At 42.2% G+C, this 26,474-nt stretch overlaps 1 protein-coding gene across 8 annotated transcripts in view; it reads left to right on the plus strand.

Annotated features, from left to right (window-relative positions):
* Nucleotides 1-26,474, plus strand: part of robo2 (roundabout, axon guidance receptor, homolog 2 (Drosophila)) — a 573,599-nt gene that overhangs the window by 466,720 nt on the left and 80,405 nt on the right. For all 8 annotated transcript variants that reach the window (XM_072691588.1, XM_072691590.1, XM_072691589.1 and 5 more), the window contains 4 exons: nt 13,464-13,621; nt 14,334-14,454; nt 15,407-15,545; nt 24,394-24,530. In XM_072691588.1, coding sequence (XP_072547689.1) covers nt 13,464-13,621; nt 14,334-14,454; nt 15,407-15,545; nt 24,394-24,530 — 555 coding nt within the window. The remainder of the gene's footprint in view (nt 1-13,463; nt 13,622-14,333; nt 14,455-15,406; nt 15,546-24,393; nt 24,531-26,474) is intronic.

The following is a 26,474-nucleotide window of genomic DNA, read 5'->3' on the forward strand; positions in this document are numbered from 1 at the left end:
TCATTCTGACGGCTAGACGTGGGTCAGAACATCTCCAAAACATCAGGCAGGTCCGTGGGGTGTTCCCAGTATGCAGGGGTTAGTAGCTACCAAAAGTGCTCCAAGGAAGGATAACTGGTGAACCTGAAACTGGCTTCAGGTCTTGTGGAGTGAGCTCAGTGGATCAGAGCTGTTTTGGCAGCATAAGGAGGACCTACACAATATTAGGTAGGTAGTTTTAATGTTATGGCTGATCAGTGTAGTACACACATGGTTCTTCTATGTCATCCCTCAAATAACTTTTTGAAGGAACTTTTCCTTTAAAGGCATAGTGTGGTACTATATCTCCCATTATTCAACAAAACACACTCATGGACACACACACACACACACAGAAATGAATGCATACAGTATTCACATATCACATTTCCTTTTCTTACCCTCTTCTCCATCTCTCTCTCTTTCTCCCTCTCTCTTTTTCTCAGACACACACACACACACACACTCTGAGGGATCTCTTTCCCTCTCTGCGTGCTGCAGACGGCAGTAAAGGTCATCTGCGTATCCAGTTTAATTTTTGCTCTTCCTCACCCGTTAAGATCCATAAAGCCATCAATAAATCATTTTTAATGTCTGCGCTGAGAGCTGACGCACGTTTAACACCAGCAGACCCTGTAGCTCTCCCTCCTCCCCCTGCCTCCTCCCTCTCGCTGTCCCTCGCTCATTCCTCTCTGTCTCATACATGCACACTAACAGCAGATGCTGCAGCGGTGCTGTAGTTGTGCTGCTGGTGAGCTCTGATGATCTGATTTCGGTATTTTCTTACTCTTTCTGCTTTCGATAATTGCCAGAATATGATCCCTCACGGGAATCCGGGACCAGTGTACACACTTGACTGAGAGAGAGGGGGAGAGCTAGAATAGGAACAGGAGCAGGAGAGAGGGGCAAGACGAGAGAGAGGGACAGAAAAAATGGACAGAGACAGAGAGACAGTAAGAAAAGGAAGTAAGAATAAGAGACAGGAGAGAGAGAGTAACAAGAGAGGGGAAGTTAAGAAGGAAAGGAGAGAGCGAGTGGGGGTAAGGAGAGTGGAAATGAACTGAGAGGGCAGAGAAATTGGGAGACAGGAGATGGTCTGAAAGAGATGGGAGCAAAAGGGTGAGTCGAGGCACACTAGTAAAGAGATAGAGAGTGGAGAGAAAGAGAGAGGGACATTCAGAAATACAGAAAGAGAGAGAGGGAGAGAGACATACAGATGGAGCAGGCAAGAGGGACATTTATAAAGAGAGAGAGGGAGAGAGAGAGAGAGAGAGAGAGAGAGAGAGAACAAAAAGAGAGGGACATTCAGAAAGACAGAGAGAGCGAGATGGAAAGAGACATACAGAAAGAGCAGGAAAGAGGGACATTTACAGAGAGAGAAAGAAAGAGTTGGCAGAAAAAGCAAAGAGAGAGGGACATTCAGGAAGAGACAGAGGGACAGAGAGAGAGAGAGGGGCGTGCTGAAGCCTGGGTATCATGGTCTGCAGCTCTGTGGTTGTATTGATTGAGCAGTAGACGATTGTCTGGCACCATTAAAGCCCCTGCAGCTCATAAGCTGCTAGAAAAGACTGGAGCTGAACTCCTCCACAATTATCCCTCTACACACTCACACACACACACACACACACACATGCCCAGACTCACTCCCAGCCATTAAACCCTTCACAGGGCTGCGGTGTGTAAGGAGGAAATGGTCAGTGCCCTGATCACTTGCTTAATGAAATCTCTCTCTCTCTCTCTCTCTCACACACACATACACACACACACACACTCACACACACGTACATGTAGTTACACTCATGAGCTCACATTCAATTCACATGTTTAATGGTGAGTGTTGCTCTGGGCCTCATGGCTACACCACTGCACCGATGATATAGAGGGAACTTGCACACACATAAACTCACCCACACACAGTTACACACTAAGGGTGTTCGTTAAAGCCCTGTCTCCAACAGAGAGTTTAATTAAAAGAGTGGTGCCATCGAGATGAGACGCAGTTTCACACACCACAATCCAGTTCAATTAGCACTAGCAGAGCATTAAATCGCTAATTAAAGGTGGCCAATGCGACGTTATTGTTGTGGTGATGCACTATATTGACAAAAGTATTGGGTCACCTACACATTACACCTAAAGGAGCTGTTAGGACATCCCAGTCTGAATCCATAGGCATGAATGTAGAGTTTGTTCCTCCTTGCAGCTCTAACAGCAGGTTTGGAAGGGTGGCGACTTATGTACTATGCCCCTCAGCACTCATGGACCCTGCTACTGAAACTTGCTACTGTAACGTGGTTCCTAAACGCTTCCACTATTCCACAATAATACTACAGTAAAATATTACAATACCATGCTGGAATTCAGTCAGCCCCTATGAACCACCCATTCTTTCACTAATGTGTGGAAAGGCTGACTGCATGGCTAGGTGCCTGATTTTATACACCTGTGGCAATGGGACTGAAGGACACACCTGAATTTAGTGATTAAGATGTGTCCCAATACTTTTGTCCATATATTGTATGTTATACAGTATGTATGATAGGTATCAGCAGTACTTTTAGAACACATCTGAACTATGGCATGTCTTATAAAAGCCCTGCAAAAAAGAAGAAGTAGTGTACAGCATACCATCCTCTGTCTCTGTAGTGTGTAAGTGCTATCGAACAGGGCTTCAGCTATAGTCCCTCAGGCGGAGCTGTGTGGTGGGGCTCGTCTTACTGTACCTCCTTGAGGTCACTCTCTCAATGTCACCGGTCTCAGGCGGAGATTAGAAATGCAGGTCAGGAATAGCAGAGCATCAGATTGCCAGCAAACAGGAATCCACAGAGGCAGACTGAGGTTAGCTTTCAGTGAAAGCTTCTGCAGGTCCACAGTCTCACGATGGAGACAGACCGATGCTGGACGTGCTGTGTGTGACCATCTTTAAACTTTAAAGGAGCACTCTAGTGTTTTTTCACCTGTCTGTGTCCACCAGAGCATCTTCCTGTTGTCATTGTCTCCAGCTGCAGTTTGCCACGGTCACACCCAGCAGAGCCTGTGTCATCAGACATCACTTCTGCTTCAGTGAACAGAACCAAAACACACAGCATCACAGCAATTAAAGTATAGGTGTGTGTAAGTGTGTGTGTGTGTGTGTGTGTGTGTGTGTGTGTGTGTGTGTGTATGTGTGTCTGCAAGGTAAAGGTCTTTGACTGTGGCAGTATTAGTTTTAATTATCTAATATTATCTATTACATCTATCTGTCTATCTGTCTGTCTCTCTGTTTATCCACATATCTGTGTCTGTCTGTATGACTATATCTATCTGTCTACCTGTCTGTCTGTCTATCTATCACCTTTGCTTTCTGCCCACTGTTGCATTAAAGCTTCTCATCTAACTCCCAGTAGTCTAGTCTGTCTGTCCACATCTATCAGTGTGTCTGTCTGACTATATCTATCTATCTATCTGTCTGTCTTTCTGTCTGTCTGTCTATCTTTCTGTATCTTTCTATATATCTGCCCACCTGTCTATCTATCTATCACTCTGTCTACCTGTCTGTCTGTCTGTCTGTTTGTCACCTTTGCTCTCTGCCCACTGTTGCATTAAAGCTTCTCATATAACTCATAGTAGTCTAGTCTGTCTGCCTGTCTATATCTATATGTCTGTGTTTCTGTCTGTCTGTCTGACTATATCTGTCTGTCTGTCTTTCTGTCTGTCTGTAAGTCTGTCTATATCTATCTGTCTGTCTTTCTGTCTGTCTGTCTGACTATATCGATATGTCTGTCTGTCTGACTATATCGATATGTCTGTCTTTCTGTCTGTCTGTCTGACTATATCGATATGTCTGTCTTTCTGTCTGTCTGTCTGATTATATCTATATGCCTGTCTTTCTGTCTGTCTGTCTGCCTGTCTATATCTATATGTCTGTCTTTCTGTCTGTATGTCTGACTATATCTATATGTCTGTCTGTCTGACTATATCTATCTGTCTGTCTGTCACGTTTGCTTTCTGCCCACTGTTGCCTTAAAGATTCTCATCAAGAACTCCCAGTAGTCTAGTCTTCTCGCAGTCCCAGCCTGTAGGGATTCCACATGGTTTCCAGGGTTAGGAGCATGCTCTTCCGCACTATGAAAGCCTCTCTGTTTTGTCAGATATTGACTCTCAGTGCTTTGCTAAACTTCCAAACTACTAATGGGGTGAAGAAAAAGACAGCTCCAAAACATCCTAAACCACTCTTGACAGACGAACAGTCCAAAAGCCTGTAGCGGCCAAATTTACCTTCTATACCAACATAAAAAAAACAACACTGCAGACAACAAGATTGTGTGAAAGGGCCAGTCTTCCCCTGCCTTCTGAAATCCCCCTCAGTAGCCTGCATGACATTCCACGTCTTGACAAACTAATTGGAGAGTGATGCCTAAAGGAAAAGTGAGGGAAGAAAAGAAGAGCTTAAACAAAAGTCAGCGATCTCCCTGACAGGTAACTCCTGCAGGTTCACCTTTCTTACAGCTCTGTAGAAAGAAAGGAAAATGTCCCACCTGATCAGTCGACCTGTGACTTTGATCTCCATGGAATCCCCCCTCCTCCTCGTCCTCCTTCGTCTCCAACCTCCTTTTTTCGTAGCCGTGTCGGGTTGTGAAGGCGTTAATAAAAGCAGGAGATGTTGGCGGTGGAGGAGCGCAGGTTGCGGCGTTTGATCAGGTTCTCTTTCGGCTGCCTGGGCTTCAGAACTCAGGAGTGGCGTTCATTAGGCAGGATCAGGAACAGCAGCCGGAGTGGTCTCCCCGATGTGGAAGCAGCTTTTGATGTGTGTGGATCTACCACAGCTTGCCTGCTTTGGTTCCTTCACAACATGGGGTTGGAAAGCAGAGGATCCAGATAATAAGACATGGCGGCGGTGATGGTGGAGAAAAGTACAGAGCATAAATGCAATCTGAGGCCTTTTTGAAGCTGGACAAGCTTCACACAGTCTTATTGTCAGGTTGTGTTTGAGATACAACTGAAATGGATAACGGCCTGTAATTGGCTTCAGTGGGAGGGTAAATTATTCCAGCTACAGCAGCAGGGGTCAACTGACAAAGTCGATTACACTCTTAAAATGAAGGTACTTTATATGGTTCTTTGAGCGATGCCATAGAATAACCACTTTGGTTCTGTGAAGAACCATGTTTGTAATAGAGATCTATGAGTATAAAGAATACGTCGAAGGTTCTTCTTTACGTTGAAGGCTGCTTCTTCTTTACCATGGTTTAGGTTCCGACCTCTATTACATGGTTCTTTGTGGAATCGAAAGTGGTTCTTCTATGGCTTCTGGTTTCAAAAAGTTTAAAGAGCCATTTGAAGCATCTTTATTTTGAGGAGTGTGGTTGCCAGCAGTGTTGCCTGTGGGGAAATGAATAAACAAACTCTATCCTGCTCTGTTACAGTCAGATGCTCACTCTCAGGAACTAATGATCGGGGCTAATTCTTATTTTAATAGATCAGAAATCAGCTATTTTTAAGGAATTAACATTAGTATTTGGATAAAACCAGTGATGCATCCAACAAAAACAACAATATGGCGATAAATTGGACTTTTGCTGTTCCAAACCTGACTTGTGCGCCCCCTTGTGGTGGAAAATTCAGTTCTGCTGCATGTGTAACTCCACCCCAATTGATGATGAACTAGAGAATATTTTATGCTCTACTTTTTTATGCTCTATTGCTGCATTGGGCAGCAACCTCCCGAATGCTGACTCTTCCACTGGTGGCCATTTTGACATGTCAAAGCGTGCTCCTTACTAAGCCCCGCCTCCACATGCTCGTTCGGTGGGGGGATAGCAGGATCAAGACATTACTATGCAAATTGATAACTTTACATCAATGATAAAACTTTCTTATTATTAATGTAAGTTAATGTACCATGATGTGATTGTGGACTATTACTCTGTAACTAGTACCTGTTGTTATTCTGATGGATTGCAGAAGGTATGGTGTTTCTGTTAGTCAGTTCATCGACTAATAGTTGATTCCGTAATCAATTACAGCCCCAATTCCAACTGTAGGCCTACATTGAGAATAGCAGCAGACCCAGAACTTGCATTACAGACAGATGTGCTCTCACATGCGCTCATAAAGCCGGCCTCTTATAAAGAGCTATAAATGAAACCCAAATTTATTTTGGAGAAAAGCGTCTTTAATTGTGAGGGCTGCTTAATTACCAAGCCTCGCTGAAAGTTAGCTCCGCCGTGTCCGCATTTGTTATGCAAATCTATGCAGATTCTAGTCACAATTAAGTCATCGGAAAGCTGTCTCGCTCTCTCTTTCTCTCTATTTTTCTCTTTCTCTCTCTCCTCTCATTGCTTTCTTCTCCTCCATCCTTCGCCCTCGTCTGTCTCTTTGGTTTTCAGCATTATCACAGTAATGAAGCCATTACGTCTCTGAGTGCATTTTAATGAGTTTTTAACTAACATTTTAATGAGCTATACATTACCATAAAGCTGGGATTAGGCTAAATTGAATTTGGGAAGTGTATGTTGAGGATGGCAGCGGGAACAGGCAGGTTCATTAAGAGTTAATTATATTGTTTCGCGATTGGCGGCGCGGCTCGTTTTCAGGGTTTGGGGGTCCAGTTGGAGCCCCAGCGTGGGGTGTTCCGTCATTACCGGGCTGGCCAGCGGGGGTCTCGTTAAGCCAAAGACAGAGCTCTTGGGCGAGATGGGGCCTTTGAAAGGAGATGGGTGTGAAATGAGTGTTTGTTTAAGAGACTGAAACCGTAGTGATTAGATTGATGTGTATTAAGGTCAGCAGCCACGCTCACCCCATTCTCACCGTTTGACCTTCTTGGAAAGCACACCCTGTCCGTCCAACACCTCTCAACACACAGACGCACACTTTATATATATATTTATATATATATATATATATATATATATATATATATATATATATATATATATATATATATATATACATACACTTACTGCCCAGATAAGGATGTATATAGTGTATAGTGTCCTGATTGAACACTTTAGCCACAAACTAATATATGAGCCACAAGCTAAAGCTCTGGTCATGATCCAAGAGGATATGCTGCTATACAACTTCAGGTATTCAATACAATATATGGCATGTTATATTGTTACAACTCTAGTGTTTCGGTTTCCATGGAACAGAGTGCCATAGAAAGTATTGGTACACCCTTGATACCACCTTTCCTTTCTGTCCTTAAGCTCCATAGAAATAGATAGTGTAGGGTCTTCCTGTTTGTCCATATGCTCCATAGGCTTAGAGTTATCTTCCCCATCCACTGCTTTATTCATCGGTTCATTTCCCAGATCTACAGACAGTGTTCCACAGATTGCATCAGCGTCTGAACGGTGTACATAAAATGAGATGATGTGTATTTGGAAGGCAGAGATACTATAGTAACGTGTGTCTGTGTGTGAGTGTGTGTTAGTGGGGGGTCAAGCCCTTAAGACCAGCCATCTCTCTCTCTCTCTCTCTCTCTCTCTCTCTCTCTCTCTCTCTCTCTGTCTCTCTCTGAGTAGGAGTCAGATTGGATTCAGGAGGTCTGTGTTGCAGTGGCACTAATGCATGAGGGAACTGTTAGGTCATACAGACAAATAGAAGAGTTTTCCTGCCCACTGTGTAATGTGTCACATTCACACATTAACTTCTCGCCCCTCAAGCATGCAACACATATTCACATTGACACACACACACACACACACACACACACAGGCATGCACACACACAGAGTCAGACATATTTTTGCTGTTCGATCTGAACACACAATTAGAAATAGCACATCTGTAACAGAATAGAAGCAATACAGCCCACTTTTGGGAACTCGAACTGAAAACACACACACACACACAGGTATGTTTGTGTAGCAGGGCTGTGGGTGTGTTTAATAAAGCCACCTCACGCTTGAAATCTCCTGTGGTGTTCCACAAGCATCTGTTCTGAAACTCTTGTGTTTCCACTCTATTTTAATTCTTGGTAGACTTAGAAGTTAGAGCAAATTAGAAATGCTCTTATAGGTCTGGGCATGTTCTGATAACACTGATCTCTGCCTGTTTGTGTATCAGGGCTGCAGGTGTATTAAACAATGCCACCACACTCTTCACATTTGCTGCTTATACCTTTCTGATAGACAGTTTAATGTTGGCCTGTGAAGTAGCACATCATTATGAAATTACCTTTGGTAATTTTCCCCAAGGATCCATTCTGGGACCTTTTTTGTCCCTTCTGTTTTTATTCTGGGTAGACTTTAGAAGTTAGATCAAAATGGAAAGGCTCTAGCTCTGGGCATGTTGTGAAAATGCAGGTCTCTCCCCATGTCACACACATATGCACACACACACACAGAAAATGGACTGGTGTGGTGGGATTCATATAAGTGCAGTAGGTCTGCAGGGCTTGTTTAGTAAAGTGACCCCACTCTTGACCCTTGCTGCTTCAAGTCATACCTGTCTAATGGATAGTTTGGAAGCAACTCGTCACAAAGCATTATGATATTGCCTGTGGCGTTCCACAAGTGTCTATTCTGGGACCCTTTTCTTTTGCCCCTGTATGTTCCTTCTTATTAGAAAACATGAAATTAGCGCAAAATGAAAATGTGGTTATAGCTCTCGGCACGATGTGGAAACACTATCTTCGTGTCTCGCACCCACATACACCACATGAGTGGAGGCATTTAGTAAAGGGAGCCCACATATGACCTCTGCTGCCACTTGTGTAGATGGCGGCTACTGGCTGCATGGTAGGTGGAAGTTTTCCTTTTCCCAGATTCTTAAACTGGCCGTGAAAGGATTGCGCTACTCACCCCGACAGCTTGTGTATTGTTGCCTTTCCTCTCACTAATGGAACATCTTGTTCTCTTATTAAAACAGGACGGCGTATTATAAAACTGATGAAAAACTGTTGCTCTCAGTCACAGCCGGCTGAAGTGTCGGCAGCGACAGCGGGTGAATCGGATGGGGATTGGAGCGGCACGCAGCACAGAATTGCTCCCAGCACCTTTATTCAGCTAACTGAAGCACGCAGCGTGCAGTAACACACGCAGGCGCTCTAATTGCCTTTGGCGCGGCTTGCGAGGATATGTATGCAAAAACACAGTAAAGCACAGAGGAGCATATGTCGTCTTTTCTTTCTCTGGCACATGGCCCTCGTTTCGGCTTTCCATCCCGTGCTTCTCCACGCACGCCTCGACTCGCTCCTCCAACCTCGCAGCTCGGAATCTGAGAGGGTGCCAAAGAAAGGGCAACACTGCTAATTTAGCCTGCTTAGAAGCCCCCCATACACCCACCTCCGCCCAAATAAATAAATAATAAATAAATAAATAAACAACAGCGCTGCAGGAGGAAAAGAAGAAGGGAGAGATGGAAGCAGGAGAAGATTTGGCCTTTTTAGCCCCAAGCCTCAGACAGATGCAGCTCTCAGCAGCGTGCGGGGGAAGAGATGGAGAAATACATAAATATTCATCAGAGGGGAGGCACGCAGAGACGCCCCGAGAAAAGAGTGGGAGCTGTAGATAAAAAGTCTAGGGGCAATGAGGGTTTTTGAAAAGAAAATGCTATCCTAGGTTCACCTGACGTACAAGCCTAAAGATTCTCATGCCTTCTATCTCATCTAGGAAATCATATATGCTATATGTCCAAATTTATGTCCAAAAGTTTGTGGACACCCCTTCTAATAAATGCATTTAGCTACCTTAAGTTTAAAAAACCATTGCTGACACACCTGTCTCACCTGCCACACAGCTTGTCTAGGCCCTGTAGAGAGGTATCGCCAATAGAATAGGACTCTCTGGAGCAGATAAACATGAACCTATTGGCACCATGCTGCCTAATGCCAGGTGGAACTGTGTTCTCTGGAAGGATGGTGGAGCTCCATCTAATACTTTTTTGGATGGAGTTAAGGAGTTGAGGATGAGGTGGGGTGGTGATCATCTAACATCCTGACCTCACTAAGGCTCTTGTTGCTGAATGCAATCAACTCCTCACAGCAATGCTCCTCCAAAATCTAGTAGAAAGCCTTTTCCCCTGGACAGTAGAGAGACAGCTACTCCACCAAAAGCAGGACAAACTCTTTTTAATATCCTTGATTTCAGAAGAAACTGTGAATGAGATAATTAGCTAGCTATCTTGCTAACATACCTGTCTAGCTATCTATTTGTCCATTTCAGGGAAGTTAAGCTATTACAGTGTTTGCTCACATACACAGTCGTGCCTCTGTCTGGTCTCATTCTCTGTTTCTCTGTCTGGATGTGAATGCCTCAGCATTCAGTGCCATCATGAATCTGTTGGCGAATTGAGAACAGATCCGCCGGCCATTAAAAAAAGCAAGCGGATTTTGCCTGTTATGCTGTTGCTAACTCCAGCCATCAGCATGAAGCACATTCCCCAGCAGGGTGAGTGCTTTTAGACCGCGGGGTTCCAATTTGGAAGACAAAGCTCCAGTCTCTGGAGTCGGCACTGCTGTATCGGTCTAAAGCAAAGAAGCTGGTCTTTCTTTTTTTTCTCCTCCCGCTAAGCTGACACTGATTCCAGACGCTTAAAATTCTACTGTATCCCCCCCCCCAACCCACTGCGGTTTGTGTGTTTCGCACAAGTGTGTGATCTTTGGTTTAGATATGGTAGCCTGTTCTCTGCCCCATGGCCCAATCTCCTCCATGTAGATAAATAAACGAATGCAGAGAAGTGTAGTGTGGAGCTCCAGAATCAGTGGCAGCGAGGCTCCGCACTGGGACCTGTTATTCCAGTGCTGCTGTCTCCTCTCGCCTCCAAACCACATGGGACTTCTGCTTGAAACCTGCGAGCCCTTAATCTAACACCCCTCCCACATCCCTACATCCTGCTTTCATCCCTCAGCATGCAGCTGTGTGTGTGTGTGTGTTTGTGGGTTTGTGGGTTTGTCAGGGAGCAGCCCTATCAGAATTCTCCACTCAAAGTTCTTCACATTTGTGGCAGACGGAGCAAAAACTAGGTGCTTCATTCTTGCTGCGTTTCTATTTTGGTTGTTTTTTGTTTCAGAAGATACTTCTGAGGAGGTTAGATATAAGACCATCCAGTTGCAAAAGGAAGGAGAAGGTCAAAGGAAATGAAGTGATAAATCCAGAGTTTCCAAAACTGTAATTCATTTTGCATAAGAGTGGATAGACCACCACTGCTGCCCTCATTAGATAAACCAGCTTTACAGGAGACACAGGGAAAACAATTCTCAACCAGTAGCCTGTTTACACCTGTCTTAAACCCCTTTAACAGACTACGGCCCACCGATGGGCCAAACATGCTATTACAGACTTCTATTACACCATGATTAATATATTATTTATTATAATAAAATGTTATTAATTATATATAAAATGATTATGATCAGAGCAGTTCAACCATATAGATGGTTTGGTAACTTTTATCATTAATGTTTAAATAGTTCTGATCAGAGGAGGACGGGTCGGGTCCCCCCTGTGAGTCTTGGTTTTTCCCAAGGTTTCTTCCTCCAGCTCTGAGGGAGTTTTTCCTTGCTACTGTCGCCATTGGCTGCTTACTGGGGGTCTTGGATCCTTCATGTGTTCTTACGTTTTTGTTTTTTTTTTACTTTTACTAATTACTAATTATGTAAAGCTGATTTGTGACAACAACAGATGTAAAAAGCTATACAAATAAATTTGACTTGACTTGACTTGACTATTACTAGAGAATTACCCCACCAGTTGTACAGAGTAATACACCTTAGTGTGTAATTAGCCTTGGAGTGTTAAGGGGTTAACGGCCATATCTGATAATCAGATCACATTCGGAATGTGATCAGATCACTCAAACCACATTCCGAGGAGGTCAGAAACGGATCTCTCCCACATTTAACAAATGTGTAGACGAAATGCGTGTTCTGTGTCCGGATACAGTTAGGCATATGAGAATACCTCTGCTGAAAAATCACTGATACGTGATTTTATTACTGCTGTGCATACTGGTTTTGCTCTCACCCTGCTCTCACTCTCGCCCTGTACTCTCACTCCTTTATGAGGCAGTGGTGGCTCTGCAAGTTAGGGCACCAGGCTGTTAATGACAGGGTTGTGGGTTCTGATACCCAGGCTGCCACTTTTGGGCCTGTGTTCAAGACCCTTCACCTTTCCTGCTCCAATCACTAGTATGTGTCTTCAAAAGACTGGTGGATGATTATTCAGGTATAAATCTTTATGCAGAAATAATTGATTTTGCATATCTCGTGTCCCAAGTCCCACTGGGTTCTATTTTAGGGCCTGTGAAACTGATGTTACACTGTCCTTTTTAGTGTGAAGTGGTAGTGTAAAAGCAGTGTAAAATGGAATCCGGCCAAAGTAGGTGCTATCCGGTAGGTGCTAAACCGATGTTAATAAACAGTCTCTATAATTAATTTATACATTTTTAAATTAATACAAAAAATGAAACAACAGGGTTTTGATATGAATATGACATCAACATGGTATAGCCATTTGTTATTATAATTATGTGTCTACATATAGCATGACAGAAAGCATGTCAACCTGTAATAGCTGCAGTGTTGCCTCAGAGGCATGCTGATTATGGTGGTACAGGTTGGTTGATTTCGTTATCTTTATTTGGTTATTGTGGATAATGACGTGACCCCCCGCCTGCGCTCCAGTGTTAAGACTCTTTGCCACACTCGCTCTGATTGGACACCCGGTCTGTGAGATGAAAGAGTTTACCTAAGGGTGATTAGAGAGCAGTGTGTACTGATTTAGCCACCCACTGACTCGCTTCTACATATGAGTGACAGTCAGCTTGAGGGCATTCTTCCTGTGTTTGTACTGCTGTCTCCATAGGGAGGCCCATTAACTCCAATTAGCTTTTACTTGTGCTTGCCCAGTCAAATGAAACTTCAAATGGCATCACACTTGCCCCACAAAGATGAACGTCTGAAGCCATGTCGGAATTTATAGAGATGAGTCATGTGGGGTGTTTTACAAGGCAGAAGACGTCTTTAATATGAGTTAAAATGAAATTAAATGGGCATTTATGAAAGCTGTGAGTGTATAACCTGTCATACAAATGCAGTCAGGATAAGTCATTTGCTTATTCTAATGGGAAACAGTCTCTCCGATTATCTCAGTTCAGAGTTTGGCTCAGTTAATAATTGGCGTCATTACCGTCACATTACCATGACAGGTTTACAGTGGTAATGTCATATAGTTTAAACACGCAACATATATTTTGTAGTAGCCCAACCCAAACCTTGTATGTCTTTTACACTGTATAATCATTTTAACCCATTGAGTTCTAGGTTTATTATATTGGCAGATATATTTAGTTAGCCTATCTTGTGGAGTCCCACAGGGTTCTATTTTAGGTCCAATGAAACTGATGTGAATTAGGACAATAATGTGAAGAAATGTGGGCTACAGGGTCTAAGGGTTTGATGACAAATGGACCAGCATTAAATGTAAACCACCTTTCCCCCTGTCCTTTTGTCTTTCTCAGTGCTGCGGGATGACTTCAGACAGAACCCGACAGACGTGGTGGTTGCAGCAGGGGAGCCGGCCATTTTGGAGTGTGTTCCCCCTCGCGGCCACCCAGAGCCCACCATCTATTGGAAAAAGGACAAAGTGCGGATCGATGAGAAAGAAGACAGGATCAAGGTAGGCGCGAACATCTGCAGGCTGTTCCTGGGCTGACGGTGCAGTCTTTGAGGTCAGATTTGAGCTGACCCATTTATCATTGTTCAGATTTTTTGTGCATTTATGTGCAGTATGTGACCCCTTTAAGGCATGTAGGCTTGAAATTGATCTGATTATCAGATTAACTCTTTATTACCGAGGCAAAGCAGTGACTATATCTGCAGTTCAATCTGCTCTTCACCTTTAATGATCTAAAGTCTCAGTTATTTATTTTGATATGAAAAGAAATTGTCCACCAAAGCCGTAACACATGCTTATTTTGTTGGTCACAAACGATCATTTTTACAGGACTAAGGTTATACTTTGCACTTCAGTCTCACAGTCTGTAGTTTCTTTGAAGGAATAAATCAATACTAAGCCCAGAATTAATCTGAATTCTGTTCTGAATGTACTGTTAGACACCAATCCAACAATAAAGGTAGCATGGTACATTGTTTTTATAGTGAGAGGAAACATGGAACAACACAGATTTTAACGGGTTAAAGGAGGCACAGCCTAACGTATCTTCAATAATACAGTATGTTGGAGAGGGTTAATTATCTAGATTGATTGAATAGATTTTAGGTCAACCCCAGCCCTGAATGTTAATTACGTGTGGAACCCAGTGGTATAAGGTTTAAGGAGCATACTCCCAGTGCGTGTGAACTTTAAATGATTGTGTGTTTCCTTGCAGATTCGGGGAGGCAAGCTGATGATTTCAAACACGAGGAAGAGTGATGCTGGGATGTATGTGTGTGTGGGCACCAACATGGTGGGAGAAAGGGACAGTGAGACAGCCCAGGTCACTGTTTTTGGTAAGGACTGGTGTATTTAAGCAATCAATCAATCAGTCAATCAACTAACACATTATTTTAACTTGAAAATACATGGTAGGTGACTCTAATGTTCAGTGTAGCCGAGCATTTACAATAAACTGGCACTGAAAATGTCAAAATAAATATAATAAAGATGAATACAAAAATAAAGTAGTATAAAACCATCTTAAACTAAAATCAACAGACATAAATGAAAACAAAAAACTATGGAAAGCTATTAAAATAATTTTGATTAAACAATTGAGATTTAATTACAAAGAGAAACAATAAAAAATTAAATAAATAAAAACAAAAACAGAACAAAATACACAAGAATGAAACAGATAAAACTTAATAAGTCAAAAGGTAAAAAAAAAAAGTTAATAAGGATGCTCTAATAAGGAAAATGAAATAAAGCCACACTAACTAAAATAGCTGAATAATAAAAAAATAAATAAATACATAAATAAATAAAAAAATAAAAAAATAAAATAAAATAATAATTCAGTGCATGACGTAATTATGTTTTTCAGTAAAGCAAAGCCATATTAGACCATAGAAGACATGTAGGACTTTATGTCAGAGCTTTGTTAAAAGGTGTCGTAACTCTTATACAGATATTATGTTTAAGACAGATTAAAGGGTTAGGAATGCTGCTCAGATCAAATCCATCAATGTTTAGAGTAGTAATGGTTTACTGTGTCTATGCATGTCGAGCACTTTACCTGTAATAATAAGTTTCTACTGAAGATTCCTACTCTCACATGTCATAGGCATCATATCTGACACCCATTTCCTACCTCTTTACTCGTGAAAGTCAAACAGGGCCTGTCCAGGCGTATCCTCAGCACACAATGGCGCTGATATCACTACGTGGCTGTGAATGAATGATGCACAGCTGCAAATGAAAGGTGTTTAATCTCTTCTTAACATTTCCCCTCCATTTTTCCAGAACGGCCCACGTTTCTGCGGAGGCCCATAAACCAGGTGGTCCTGGAGGAGGAAGCGGTGGAGTTTCGTTGCCAGGTGCAGGGAGACCCTCAGCCATCTGTCCGCTGGAGAAAGGATGACATAGATGTCCCTCGTGGAAGGTGAGAGACCACTGTAAAAGCACATCTCTTTAACGGTAACCCTCCACAATGACTGAACTGACACCTTGGCCACTTCTGCACCGTTATCAGGAGCTCTGTCTAACTCCTCAGTGGTCTTTCCACATGAACTTCTTTAATGACCCCTCTGCCTACACAGCATTGCATAACATGGAATGCTAGACTTATTATTTAGTTATTAATTTTATTACTGTAAAGACGTATGAAGAGTTTTAGTCTTAATATCTTAATATAGTCTTAATATTAGTAACATGAGAAATTTAGAAAGAATGATAACTATTAAGTTAATGTTATAAGTTATAATGAATAATATAATTCATACAATAATAATATTGTATATTAGTAATATATTATTTAAGACTATATTAATAGGCCTAATATTAGCACTTCAGTACTTATGGTGAATATAGTAATTATGAAGACTACTAATAATATTCATTATATTAAATATTAAATAATCATAAAAGTTGTCAATTAATTTAATAATATAATTCTTCATATATTAGCAATATTAATATATTAGTTAACTCCTGTGTTATAAGGCTGAGACGCTGTGAGGTCTTTCAGTCTGAGGGATAATGACCTCTGTCCTGGTATCCTCTGCTCATTCTCTTTGAGCTGGGCCCCATTCTCTCTGATACCTTTGCTGTGAGCTGGGTCCCTAAGGCTAGGACAATGAGCTTAAGCGTATCAATACGCACAGAGTCGTATATATGAAGCCGCAGGTGAGCTTTTGGCACAGACTGAGAGGGTTCAGGCGTTTCCTGTGCCTTGAGGCGTCTTCATTCAAAGCCAGACTTAGTCTTACAGAGGGCCAGAGATGAAGAATGCCTTTAGACTAATCTCACCCTGGAGCTACTCCAAAATCTTTACTCTTCCACAGGATCCATCAGGTAAGGCTAGGGACATCATGACGTTCTTACCTGATGAAGACATTGTATCTCCAGAATGACATGATGTACAAGAGAAGGGAGAAACATTTTTCAATGGAAGTCAGTGTAAAAAAGAATTTACTCCACCTAATTCTGGAGCATTTCTATTGGTCCATTCATCATGGAAAGCAGAGGAGTTTTTTCTTATAAGAAAAATATAAGAAAAATATATATAATAATGGAATTAAATAACTAATTATAGAGTAAGGTAAATATTGATTTACAGCCATTCAATCTCCCTTTTATGTCAATAGTTGCCATTTGTTTAAATGGCAAAGAGAACAGAGAAATGACAAAATGTATCAAATGGCCTTTCTATCAGCAAAATACACACCTTTTCATATGTTATATTTATGAATGTGAGACATAGTTCATGTAAAATGACACCGTGGTCTAACTATAACTATAACAAAGTATCTAAACCAGGGCTGTTCAATCCTGGTCCTGGAGATCTGCCACCCTGCAGAGTTTATCTCCAGGACCAGGATTGAGCAGCCCTGATCTAAGGCATCTAAGGGTCAAAGGAGAGTGTCATATTGGGCCTGGCCTGCTGGCCGGATCAGGGAAAGCTGTGTGAGTTTTTTAGGGCACTGCCCAGAGTGTGTTCATTTTTGGACTCACACACACACAGCAGATAAGCTCTGGCTCATGTCTGTGGTTACTGGACGTGGTCTCAGTACCAGCCAATGTTAGCAGAGTTCAGCCAGCTGCCTCAGAGACAACACTACTGGATACTGCTGCTGTTCGCTTGTTTGCCCTCAGACAAAGATAACAAAGCAGACAGGGTCTAGATTTTATCATCGGAGCATGTTTAAGTGTCTCGGTCAACCTCAAATTTTTCAAGCATCCACTGTAAAGTGTTTCATTACCCAGTCAGGCCTTTATTTTGGCTTATATAACAAGTACTCGATTTCATTGCACTTTAGCTGGATGGCAGGAGCGCCATACCTGTTTTGAATATTGTTAATAGTTGTTTTTACAACTTGTGGTGAATCTGTTTATTGTGTGGAATAATTCTGTTCATCTAAACGGTTCTCCTATCAGCCCCAGTGCTCATTATTAGAGCCAAGGCTACATTTACTGATGCTGACATTAATGAAGGCAGCACTCTTTTCCTTTCTTGTTTTTGTAAAGCACATTTAGAAGTTAATTAGGTTTGGGGTAGGAAACAATGACAATCGAATTATTGAATTAATCATAATCACGCTGCTTATAATTACCATGAGACCTAGACGAGGAAAAACATGTGTTTCATCATTATTATTTTATTTCTTTTCTGTTTTTTTATGAAGCTGAAGACCATTTTAATTTTGACATTCTCAGCTCCCTTTGTTGCCCGCATGTGGGAGCGTCACTTTTAATCTTTCTCTGCCTCTCTCTCTCTCTCTCTCTCTCTCTCTCTCTCTCTCTCTCTCTCTCTCTGCTTATCTAAATGTCTAACATCAAAGGAACTGTGTTTGATAGACAGCCATTGAAAACACCTTCAGGTTCACCGTCAGGTTACACAATACAAACATATTTCTACAATTATATATATTTATATATATATATATATATATATATATATATATATATATATATATATATAATTATGAAGATAAATATTATTGTAAATACTGTAAATACTGGGTTTTCTCAATGAGAGGTTCCTCAAATAACAAGGTACTTGGAAATATTTTAATAATGCTCACTGTCCAGGTAATCAAATAAATGCTTACAGGCTAACACCACCCTATATATATATATATATATATATATATATATATATATATATATATATATATATATATATATATATATACACACACACAGTCTGGCTCGACAGGTTAGAGCTGTTATATGTGGGGACCCTACACAATCCCTACACAATATTACACTGGTGGTTTTAATGAGATCAGGTATTCAGGTAGATGGGCTACAGCAGTAAAATGCCATATCACAGGAGGTTTAGGACATTTTTGTCCCACAGCGTTCTACTGTAGGGTTTGTGAGTTATGGAGAAAACTAAAAATGAACAAAAATGGAGATACATGTTTTTTATTAGACAGCAGCAACATATGACCTACCTATGCAGCAGGCTGAGAAACAGTCATGCTCAGATTAATGCTTACCCAAGACTGTGTATACAAACACACACACACACACACACACACACACACACACACATTCGCTCACTCATGAGCAGTAGATGTATGTATTAATGGAGGAGAGGATGCAGTTGGTTAGGTTTTTGCTGAGCAGGGGAAGAAAAGACATTAGAGAAAGCAGGGACTCAGCACAACACTGCCAAGTGTGTCACACAGCATTACACTGGCCTTTAACCAGAGAATGATCACACACACACACACATCTATATATGCACTAAGTACCTGAAAATATATTAAAATAAACACACACACACACACAAATACGGCCACATAAAAGCCTCTGTAGAGGTCAGGCAGGTTAGGCCAGGCTACAGACCTGAGGATTGAGGGGCAGATATGAGGTCGGTGGGGTGGAGGGCATGTGTGACGGGTGGATTTAGGCCCCACACAGTGAGCCCCTGGGCTGTTGCAGATAAGCCCCCAGCTTTTGGAGTCTCTCTCTCTTTCAGCTGCTCTTTTCACTGCTTTTTCTATCTCTCCTCATGAAAAAAACACATTGCTTTTCCCCTCCTCTTCTTCTCCTCTTCTTCTTCTCATGCTCATTAGCTAAACATGATTCTGCTCATCTTTATCTGCTCCCCGGGGGTCCCAGTCTGAGCACCCCCAGGCCCTCAGTGTGTATTCCGCAGATATTAGAGCTCCTGTGTTCAGGGTTACCCTGGTCTTACTGCTGCAAGCGCACTGCTGCTGTTCACACAAATACAGCTTAACACAATAGTAACGGCTGCAGCATGTCGGTGGTTTGCAAAAGCTTTCTGCAGAAGCACCAGACTTTAGAGAGTGTTATTGAATTCAGGTGACACTTATGTTGTTTGTATATGAAAGCCAACCATCTAGCAACACCATTTATGCTATAGCAATCACCTGATACACCACACACCATAGCAACTACCTTGCAACCACTTAGCTAAAACCTCATATCCACTGAGCAACCCCCCACGACACCATAGCAACCACCTGAGACACTATAGAAACTGCCTTGCAACCACTTAGGGACACACAAGCAACCACTAAGCAATCTTCTTCTAATGCTAGTGCAACCCCTTAGCAGTAACATCACAACCACTTAGCAACACCATAGAAACCACCTAGCAACACCATATATGCTATATAAACCACTTGAGACATCATAGCAACCATCTGAGACACCATAGAAACTGCCTTGCAACCACTTAGCAACACCCAAGCAACCACTAAGCAACACCACAGCAACTGCCTCAAATAGCATAGCAATCTTATTCTAACACTAGTGCAACCCCTTAGCAGTAACATCACAACCACTTAGCAACACCATAGAAACCACAGAGCATCTAGGAACCAGTGAAGCTGCTCAACGTTCTGCATTTCCTTCAGAATTTCTGTTTTGTCGGTTCCTGTAATAGATTTGTTGATGTGTTTGTGTCAGAATTTAAGGTTTTAATTCAAGGCTGGATTTATCAGCGTTTTGTTTGTTTGTTTGTTTGTTTGTTTTTGGAGACCAACACAATGCCAATATCTTAATGAAGCTGCTTCTGTTGTCACTTGCAGGGAAAAATATTTCACAGAGGACGTTTCCCCCCACCGTGCTGATGAGCTACTTTAAAAGAGTGCATTATTCTTTGATGAACCTAAACACAAAAAGCTGCTGATAATTGAACGTCTGTAATTTAGTTTCTTGATTAAACCTAATCAGTAAAGCGTATCGACATTTCATGCCCGATTATAATCTGTATCTAATCATATAGACGAGGCTATTGTGTGCATGCGTGTGAGCGGGGCGGGTGTGTGTGGGAGAGCCTGCGTGTGTGCACTGGCAGTGCTGCGTTGTGTGTGTAATTACACTGTCATCGGGCCTTCACTGCGTTTCCGACTTCGCCTCGGGCTATGACAGTAAGGACACTCGATCCATCACTGTGTTTATTTTATCTGCTACAGGCTCGTCCACAAATATGCTTTGTCATTCTTCCTCCGCACCCACTCCTACAATGAGAGCTTTATTTCACACACAAGGCCGGTGGCCAACAAGCCAGTAAGTGTTTGTTCGTGGAAAAAAGCCCCCTAATTGTTTTGGGTGCTGTTCAAAGCTTCTGTCATAAGAGGTCAAGCCAGGAGTCACGCTGAAAGAATGCGCCGAAATGAAAGACTCCTCTGGAATTCTTTAACCCGTACCAGTCTTGGGTTATTGATATATGGCTATGCGTTTGATTTACTGTGCAGAATTGTTTAAATATGGTTACTGATTTCATTAGGCTGTGTTTATACTGTGATCGTAGATGGATGATGGCAAACCAGATATTCCATAATTTCCAGTAGAGCATCCATGGAAAACTCTGCCGACGGCAGTGGCTATGGGACGTTTCGCCAAGAATTACATTATCCCAACTTTTGTCCTTGCCTGCAGTAGTGGAATAAACTGGATATTCATTTTTTCTGAATTACTGCTGAATACTTGAAACCCAACATTCAGAATAAAACACATAATTTCTGACTTAGGAGAACCATGTCCAAATACTTTTGTCCATGTATTGTTTGAGTGAGATCTGTTATTGCTTAAAGGTGGGCAAGTTAGCACTAAGGACAAGGGCAAGAAAGCTGTTTTTTTATCATCTTGTGTAAGAGCAGGAACGCCACCAATTCAACGTGTACATAACCATATCTATGCTTATCTAGTAAGTAGTAAGAACTGCCAGTGCCACTGCAACTTGTGTCTGTGGGCTGACGTAACAGAATTGGCTGTTAGTGTTCTCCTCCAAGTGTGTTGAACTGTCCAGTTATGTTGTTGCATTAGCAGCAGCTCTTTAAGGGCGCTCTCACTCTAGCGTTTCTTTCTGGACCTGGAAGCGCTTGCTCTGAGAGTTTGGCTTCATTTGGTCAAGTGTGAAAGCTGATCTGTGGTCCTCCTGAGATCAGTGGCTGGACTCGGTTAGGGTCAGGTTAGGGTTAGGTGCGGTTTCCTGCAGGTGTGAAGGCTATCTGATCCTGGCACCGTGTGTGGGGTTGCTTGCTTGGTTTATTTTGTCACATGACTGCTTCAACTTATCGTCTACATGGCTGCAAACCATCTCCTACGAGAACCGTGGATCGAATGGAATTCTTTTGAGTGAAAGCAAACCAGCCATAATGAGCCCCTCGCTCAACCGAGCCCAGAATAGGTCTGGTGGCTTTGTGTAATAGGTGGAGACCAAGCTATTGGGCAGGGGCCCGGAAATAAATTCGAATATTAGACGTTATATCTGACTAAGAAGAACCATGTCCCAATACTTTTGTCCTTACAGTGTTTGAGTAAGATCTGTTACTGCTTAGAGGTAAGCAGGTTAGCAGTGAGGACAAGGGGAGCGAGTGATTCATGTGCTGGTGTGGCTGATAGTGGCAGGGTGTTCTTCTGAACCTGACGCTTTGATTACTATTGTCTGTTCTGGCCTCTGTAGGGACATGTTTTTCTCTCTCTCAGCCTAATTACACTTTTAATAGTTTTGCCCATCCAGCCTCTCCAGCTGCCTTAAAGGTGTGAGCCCAGAGTCAGCCTCCTCTAAAACACTGCAGCTGACACCGGCAAATTACACTGCTGCGATATATGACACGAAAATGGCCGTCCGCGTTCAGAGCAGTCTTTTCATGGTTGTTTTGGGATGTGTTTGCGTTTATAAGATGTGAAAAGCAGAGGTGCGGGGTATTACTTTTGTCTTTAGGGTCGAGGAGCTGCAGTATGCATGGTCTCGATGCCCTCTACTTTGTCTAATGCGGTGTTTTGAATGACAGACTGCAGAACGTGTGTTGTCTAACTGTCAGACCAATGCTGCCAGACTAGCTTCACTTTCTCTCACACACACACACAGACACACACAGACACACACACACACACAAACTACCAATTATAGTCTCTAGCAACATAGGAGACCAACATACAAGATCTGTCAACTTCTCAAGCACACTTTCCTCCCTCCTCAAGCACACGCACAGGGACATCACCTTTAGCTGTCAGCAGGCCGCAGTGTTGCGGTAGATCAGGCCTGTCAGTGTTGTGGAGCTGAAGGGTGCTGGACTGGACAGTTCCAGCTTTTTCTCTACGGTCGGCCCCTAATTGCATGCCTCTCTGCAGCCATTTTGGCTCCGGTGGTTTCCTTCAGGCTGTATTCCCTCTGCAAAATCCTGTGGCACTGTCTTACTTGCTGCTGAATCTGCTGAAGAGCCTGTTTAAAACAGGGCGTGGCTCTTTTGTTTGTTGTTTGTTTATTTAGCACATTTGTTTATTTATTTGAAATGCTTAAAGACATATCATTTCCCAGCCTCATCTCTATAGGTGTTCACCACGGGCAATAATTTCAGTGTTTCGCAGTTTCTCCAGCATCTGCCCATTGACTTCTAATTGACTTCTGTGAAGGCGAGTCAAGCTGACAGGTTTGGCTCTCTTTTCTGAGCACCCGAAAACATCTCGAAATTATTGTCTGTGGTGATGAGACATACACTTCAGATACAGCAGCTTGAGCCTAGATTTCAAAATTTATTTAAAAGTACTCCTTTAATCTGCAATGACTCCTATGTTGGCACCATAGCTCAGTTTTTAATAACTACAGTTAATACAAAAATAACTGCATAATAAGCCTGTATCTCTTTACCTTCAGGTATATTAAGAATACGCCTTTTGTACGTTATCCTGACACCCACCCACCCACTCACACACACACACACACACACCATCAGCCACAGCAGATGCCTCATAAATATTGAAAGCATCAGGTTCCAGCTGAAAGCCTTCTCCTTCTCTGCAGTGTGTCATTGCTGAATAATTGATCTACCATCTTCTCAGCCGAGTAAAAAAGAAGAGAGCGCTGTTTGAACATTGTTTCGCTCTTGATGATGTTGAATGAAGCCCTGTGTTAATCCTTCTGTGATTCAGTACAGCAGCATTTGACATCGTTACCATCATTGTTAGCATGTGGGATATGCACCAGTCCTTTACATTAGAATAGGCTTATTAAGGAGCTTCAGATAATGGCTTTACTATTTATCTTTGCACTGTAAAAGGTTCTTTGGGCCACTTTTGGTTCCAGAAAGAACCATAATTATAAATGAGACCAGTAAGCTGGTAAAGAACCATTTACATCAAGAGAGGTTGTTCAGATCTTCAAAAGGTTCTTCACATGCACACATCTCTATACAGATGGACAAAAGTATTTGGACACCTGCTCATTCAGAGTTTGTCCTGCTTTTAGAGTTAGAGTAACTGTCTCTACCATCGAGGGAGGAAGGCTTTCTACTAGATTTTGGAGGAGCATTGCTGTGAAGGGTTGATTGCATTCAGTGACAAGTGTTATAATGAAGTCAGGATGCTGGATGATCACCATCCACCTCATCCTCAACTCCCCAACCCATCCAAAAATGGATGATGGAGCACCACCCTTCATTCTAGAGAACACAGTTCCTCTACTGCTCCACACTGCTCAGTGCTCAGTGCTGGGGCGCGTTATACCCCTCTAACCCACACCTGGCATTAGGCAGCATGGAGCCAATAGGTTCATGTTTATTTGCTCCAGAGAGTCCTATTCTATTGGCAGTACTTCTCTACAGGGACTAGACGAGCTCTGTGTGTGTGCATTTGCACATCTGTGTCAGCAATGCGAGCAACTTAAAGTAGCTAAATGTGTTCATCAGAAGGGGTGTCCACAAACATTTGGACATAGAGTGTATTTTGTTTCCTTCATTTCTCAGAGTGTTCTTGCACATTCTTGCACGTATTAAACCTGGTTTGCTCTGACTGGCTGTGTGTTGCAGGTATGATATCAGGTATGATAAGGACGACTACGTGTTGAGGATAAAGAAGGCTTCAGCAGGTGATGAGGGGGCCTTCACCTGCGTGGCGGAGAATCGTGTGGGCAAAGTGGAGGCTTCGGCTACTCTCACAGTCCGAGGTGAGTCAGCACTACTTCGGTATACGCCCCTGACGGTAGAAGGCCTCAGGAGAAATCTACAGTACGTGTTCTTTATAATAACACTAGCAACAAACACTGCTACCAAAACCTCATCTCTTACCTGAATCTTTCTGTGACAGTATGTACACTGCCCATCAGAAGTTTGGGGACACTTTCACTACTTGAATAAGTTTTCACTGCATCACTTTTAAATCAGGTTATGTTAATTAAAAAAAGGAAATGAATGAATGAATGAATGGATAAATAAATACATAAATAAAAGATTTATTTATTTAAAATTCTTCATATAATTTTCTAATCTCAATAGTCAATATTTGACAACACTTCCTTTAAAGCACATGTTTAAACACCTGCACATTTTAATGGGTGAATGATCAGTGTTATCATAAGGAGACTTTGGCAGTGGAGCACTAAGGATGTGTTTTTTTTTCTACGTCGTGTCTAAACAAGGAACTCCAGGAGTCAAAAGTGCTTCTATCATCTCCTATTTATTTCCCTTTTTAACGACCTAAACTCAAACTTGCATGTTTAGCCACACACATTTTTTAAATGTTAGACTTTTTATTTGGTTGCAGTTTTTTACCCAAACTATCATGCCTGACTAATGCACACATATTTGAAGCTTCATTAAATTTTCGGCATTTGTTAAACTCTGTTAGCAGATAGTATCTATCATTAAAGCTATCCATAAAGAAATGGGGAAAACACGTAATGACTGAATGTCTGTGATTCCCAGCCCCCCTGTTTTCTATGTCTACCAGTCAACATACACAGTCTCCAAAGAACTATCCTGTAGCCCTTTCTGCTCTACACACAATAGACCCTCGAAGCAGACAAGACAGGACAGACAATTTGACAAGCAGAAAATGCTGCCAGTGGAAAATAATTAGAATACCAGAAACAAAAGGTGTGTGTTAAAAGCAGTGCTGATGTTCAGTGAAGTTGATGTGAAGTCAGTTCAATGCACAGGAATGTTAGCTTGCATGCACCTAAAATTTAATAAAATAATAATTAATTAAAAATAATATTTTGGCTATTACAGTATGTCATGATTTTGATGCCCCAGTGACAATCAGAGGATGGAATGTAGACACAGTGCAACAGACCAAATCAGCTCAGACCCAGAAATGCTTAGACCCCTTTTTGGTCATAATAAGGAAATTCACTATTAAAGGTGATGCCAGTTCAAGCCAAAACCATAACTTCATGCAGGAGCAAACAGTTTAATTGAGCTAATTCAGCTCAGATAAGTGCTCCAAATGTAACAGTACACAGAATGAATTTGGTTCAGATGTTTTTTACATCAGTTCACACAAAAAAAGGACTGGGCGATGCCTTTAGGGGTCTATTATTCCCACTGTATTCATCTCCCAAATATTTACCAGTATAATATCGTTTTTCCTCACAATTATTAATTATTGCAAAACAACACAGTTTGGAAAAGTTGGGTGTCCCCAGATGCTGGGTGAGCAGTGTACACAGCCTTAGTGTTTCAGCCTTTAGATCTGTTTATTTCTCTCAGCTTAGATTCAGTTCGATCCAGCCTTCACTCAGACGCATGAAAGGCTCTCTAACTGAGCTGCAGTATCTCTGACACGTCCATAAATGAAGCCCTGAAGTGCTTCTAGGGGGCTGGGGAGGATGCTGCCCTGTCTATGAATCCTTTTTATTATTAATATCCCTGGAATGGAGGCCACCTCACTCTCCCCCCACCCCTAGCCCCAACTGCACATATACACACACGCATATACACCCACACAAACACACAAACACAATATCTCCACTAAGTCACTGTGGCTCTCTGGGACAAACCAGCGAAGCCATTTCACAGTTTACTGGTGCAGACCGACCTCGCCATGCACAGCAGTGCCGCGCAAGGTTAATAAAAACATTTTGCCTTAATCTACTCTATCCCCCCCACCT

The sequence above is a fragment of the Salminus brasiliensis genome, chromosome 11, assembly GCF_030463535.1.
Source record: "Salminus brasiliensis chromosome 11, fSalBra1.hap2, whole genome shotgun sequence".
In the NCBI taxonomy this organism is placed as follows: Eukaryota; Metazoa; Chordata; class Actinopteri; order Characiformes; family Bryconidae; genus Salminus; species Salminus brasiliensis.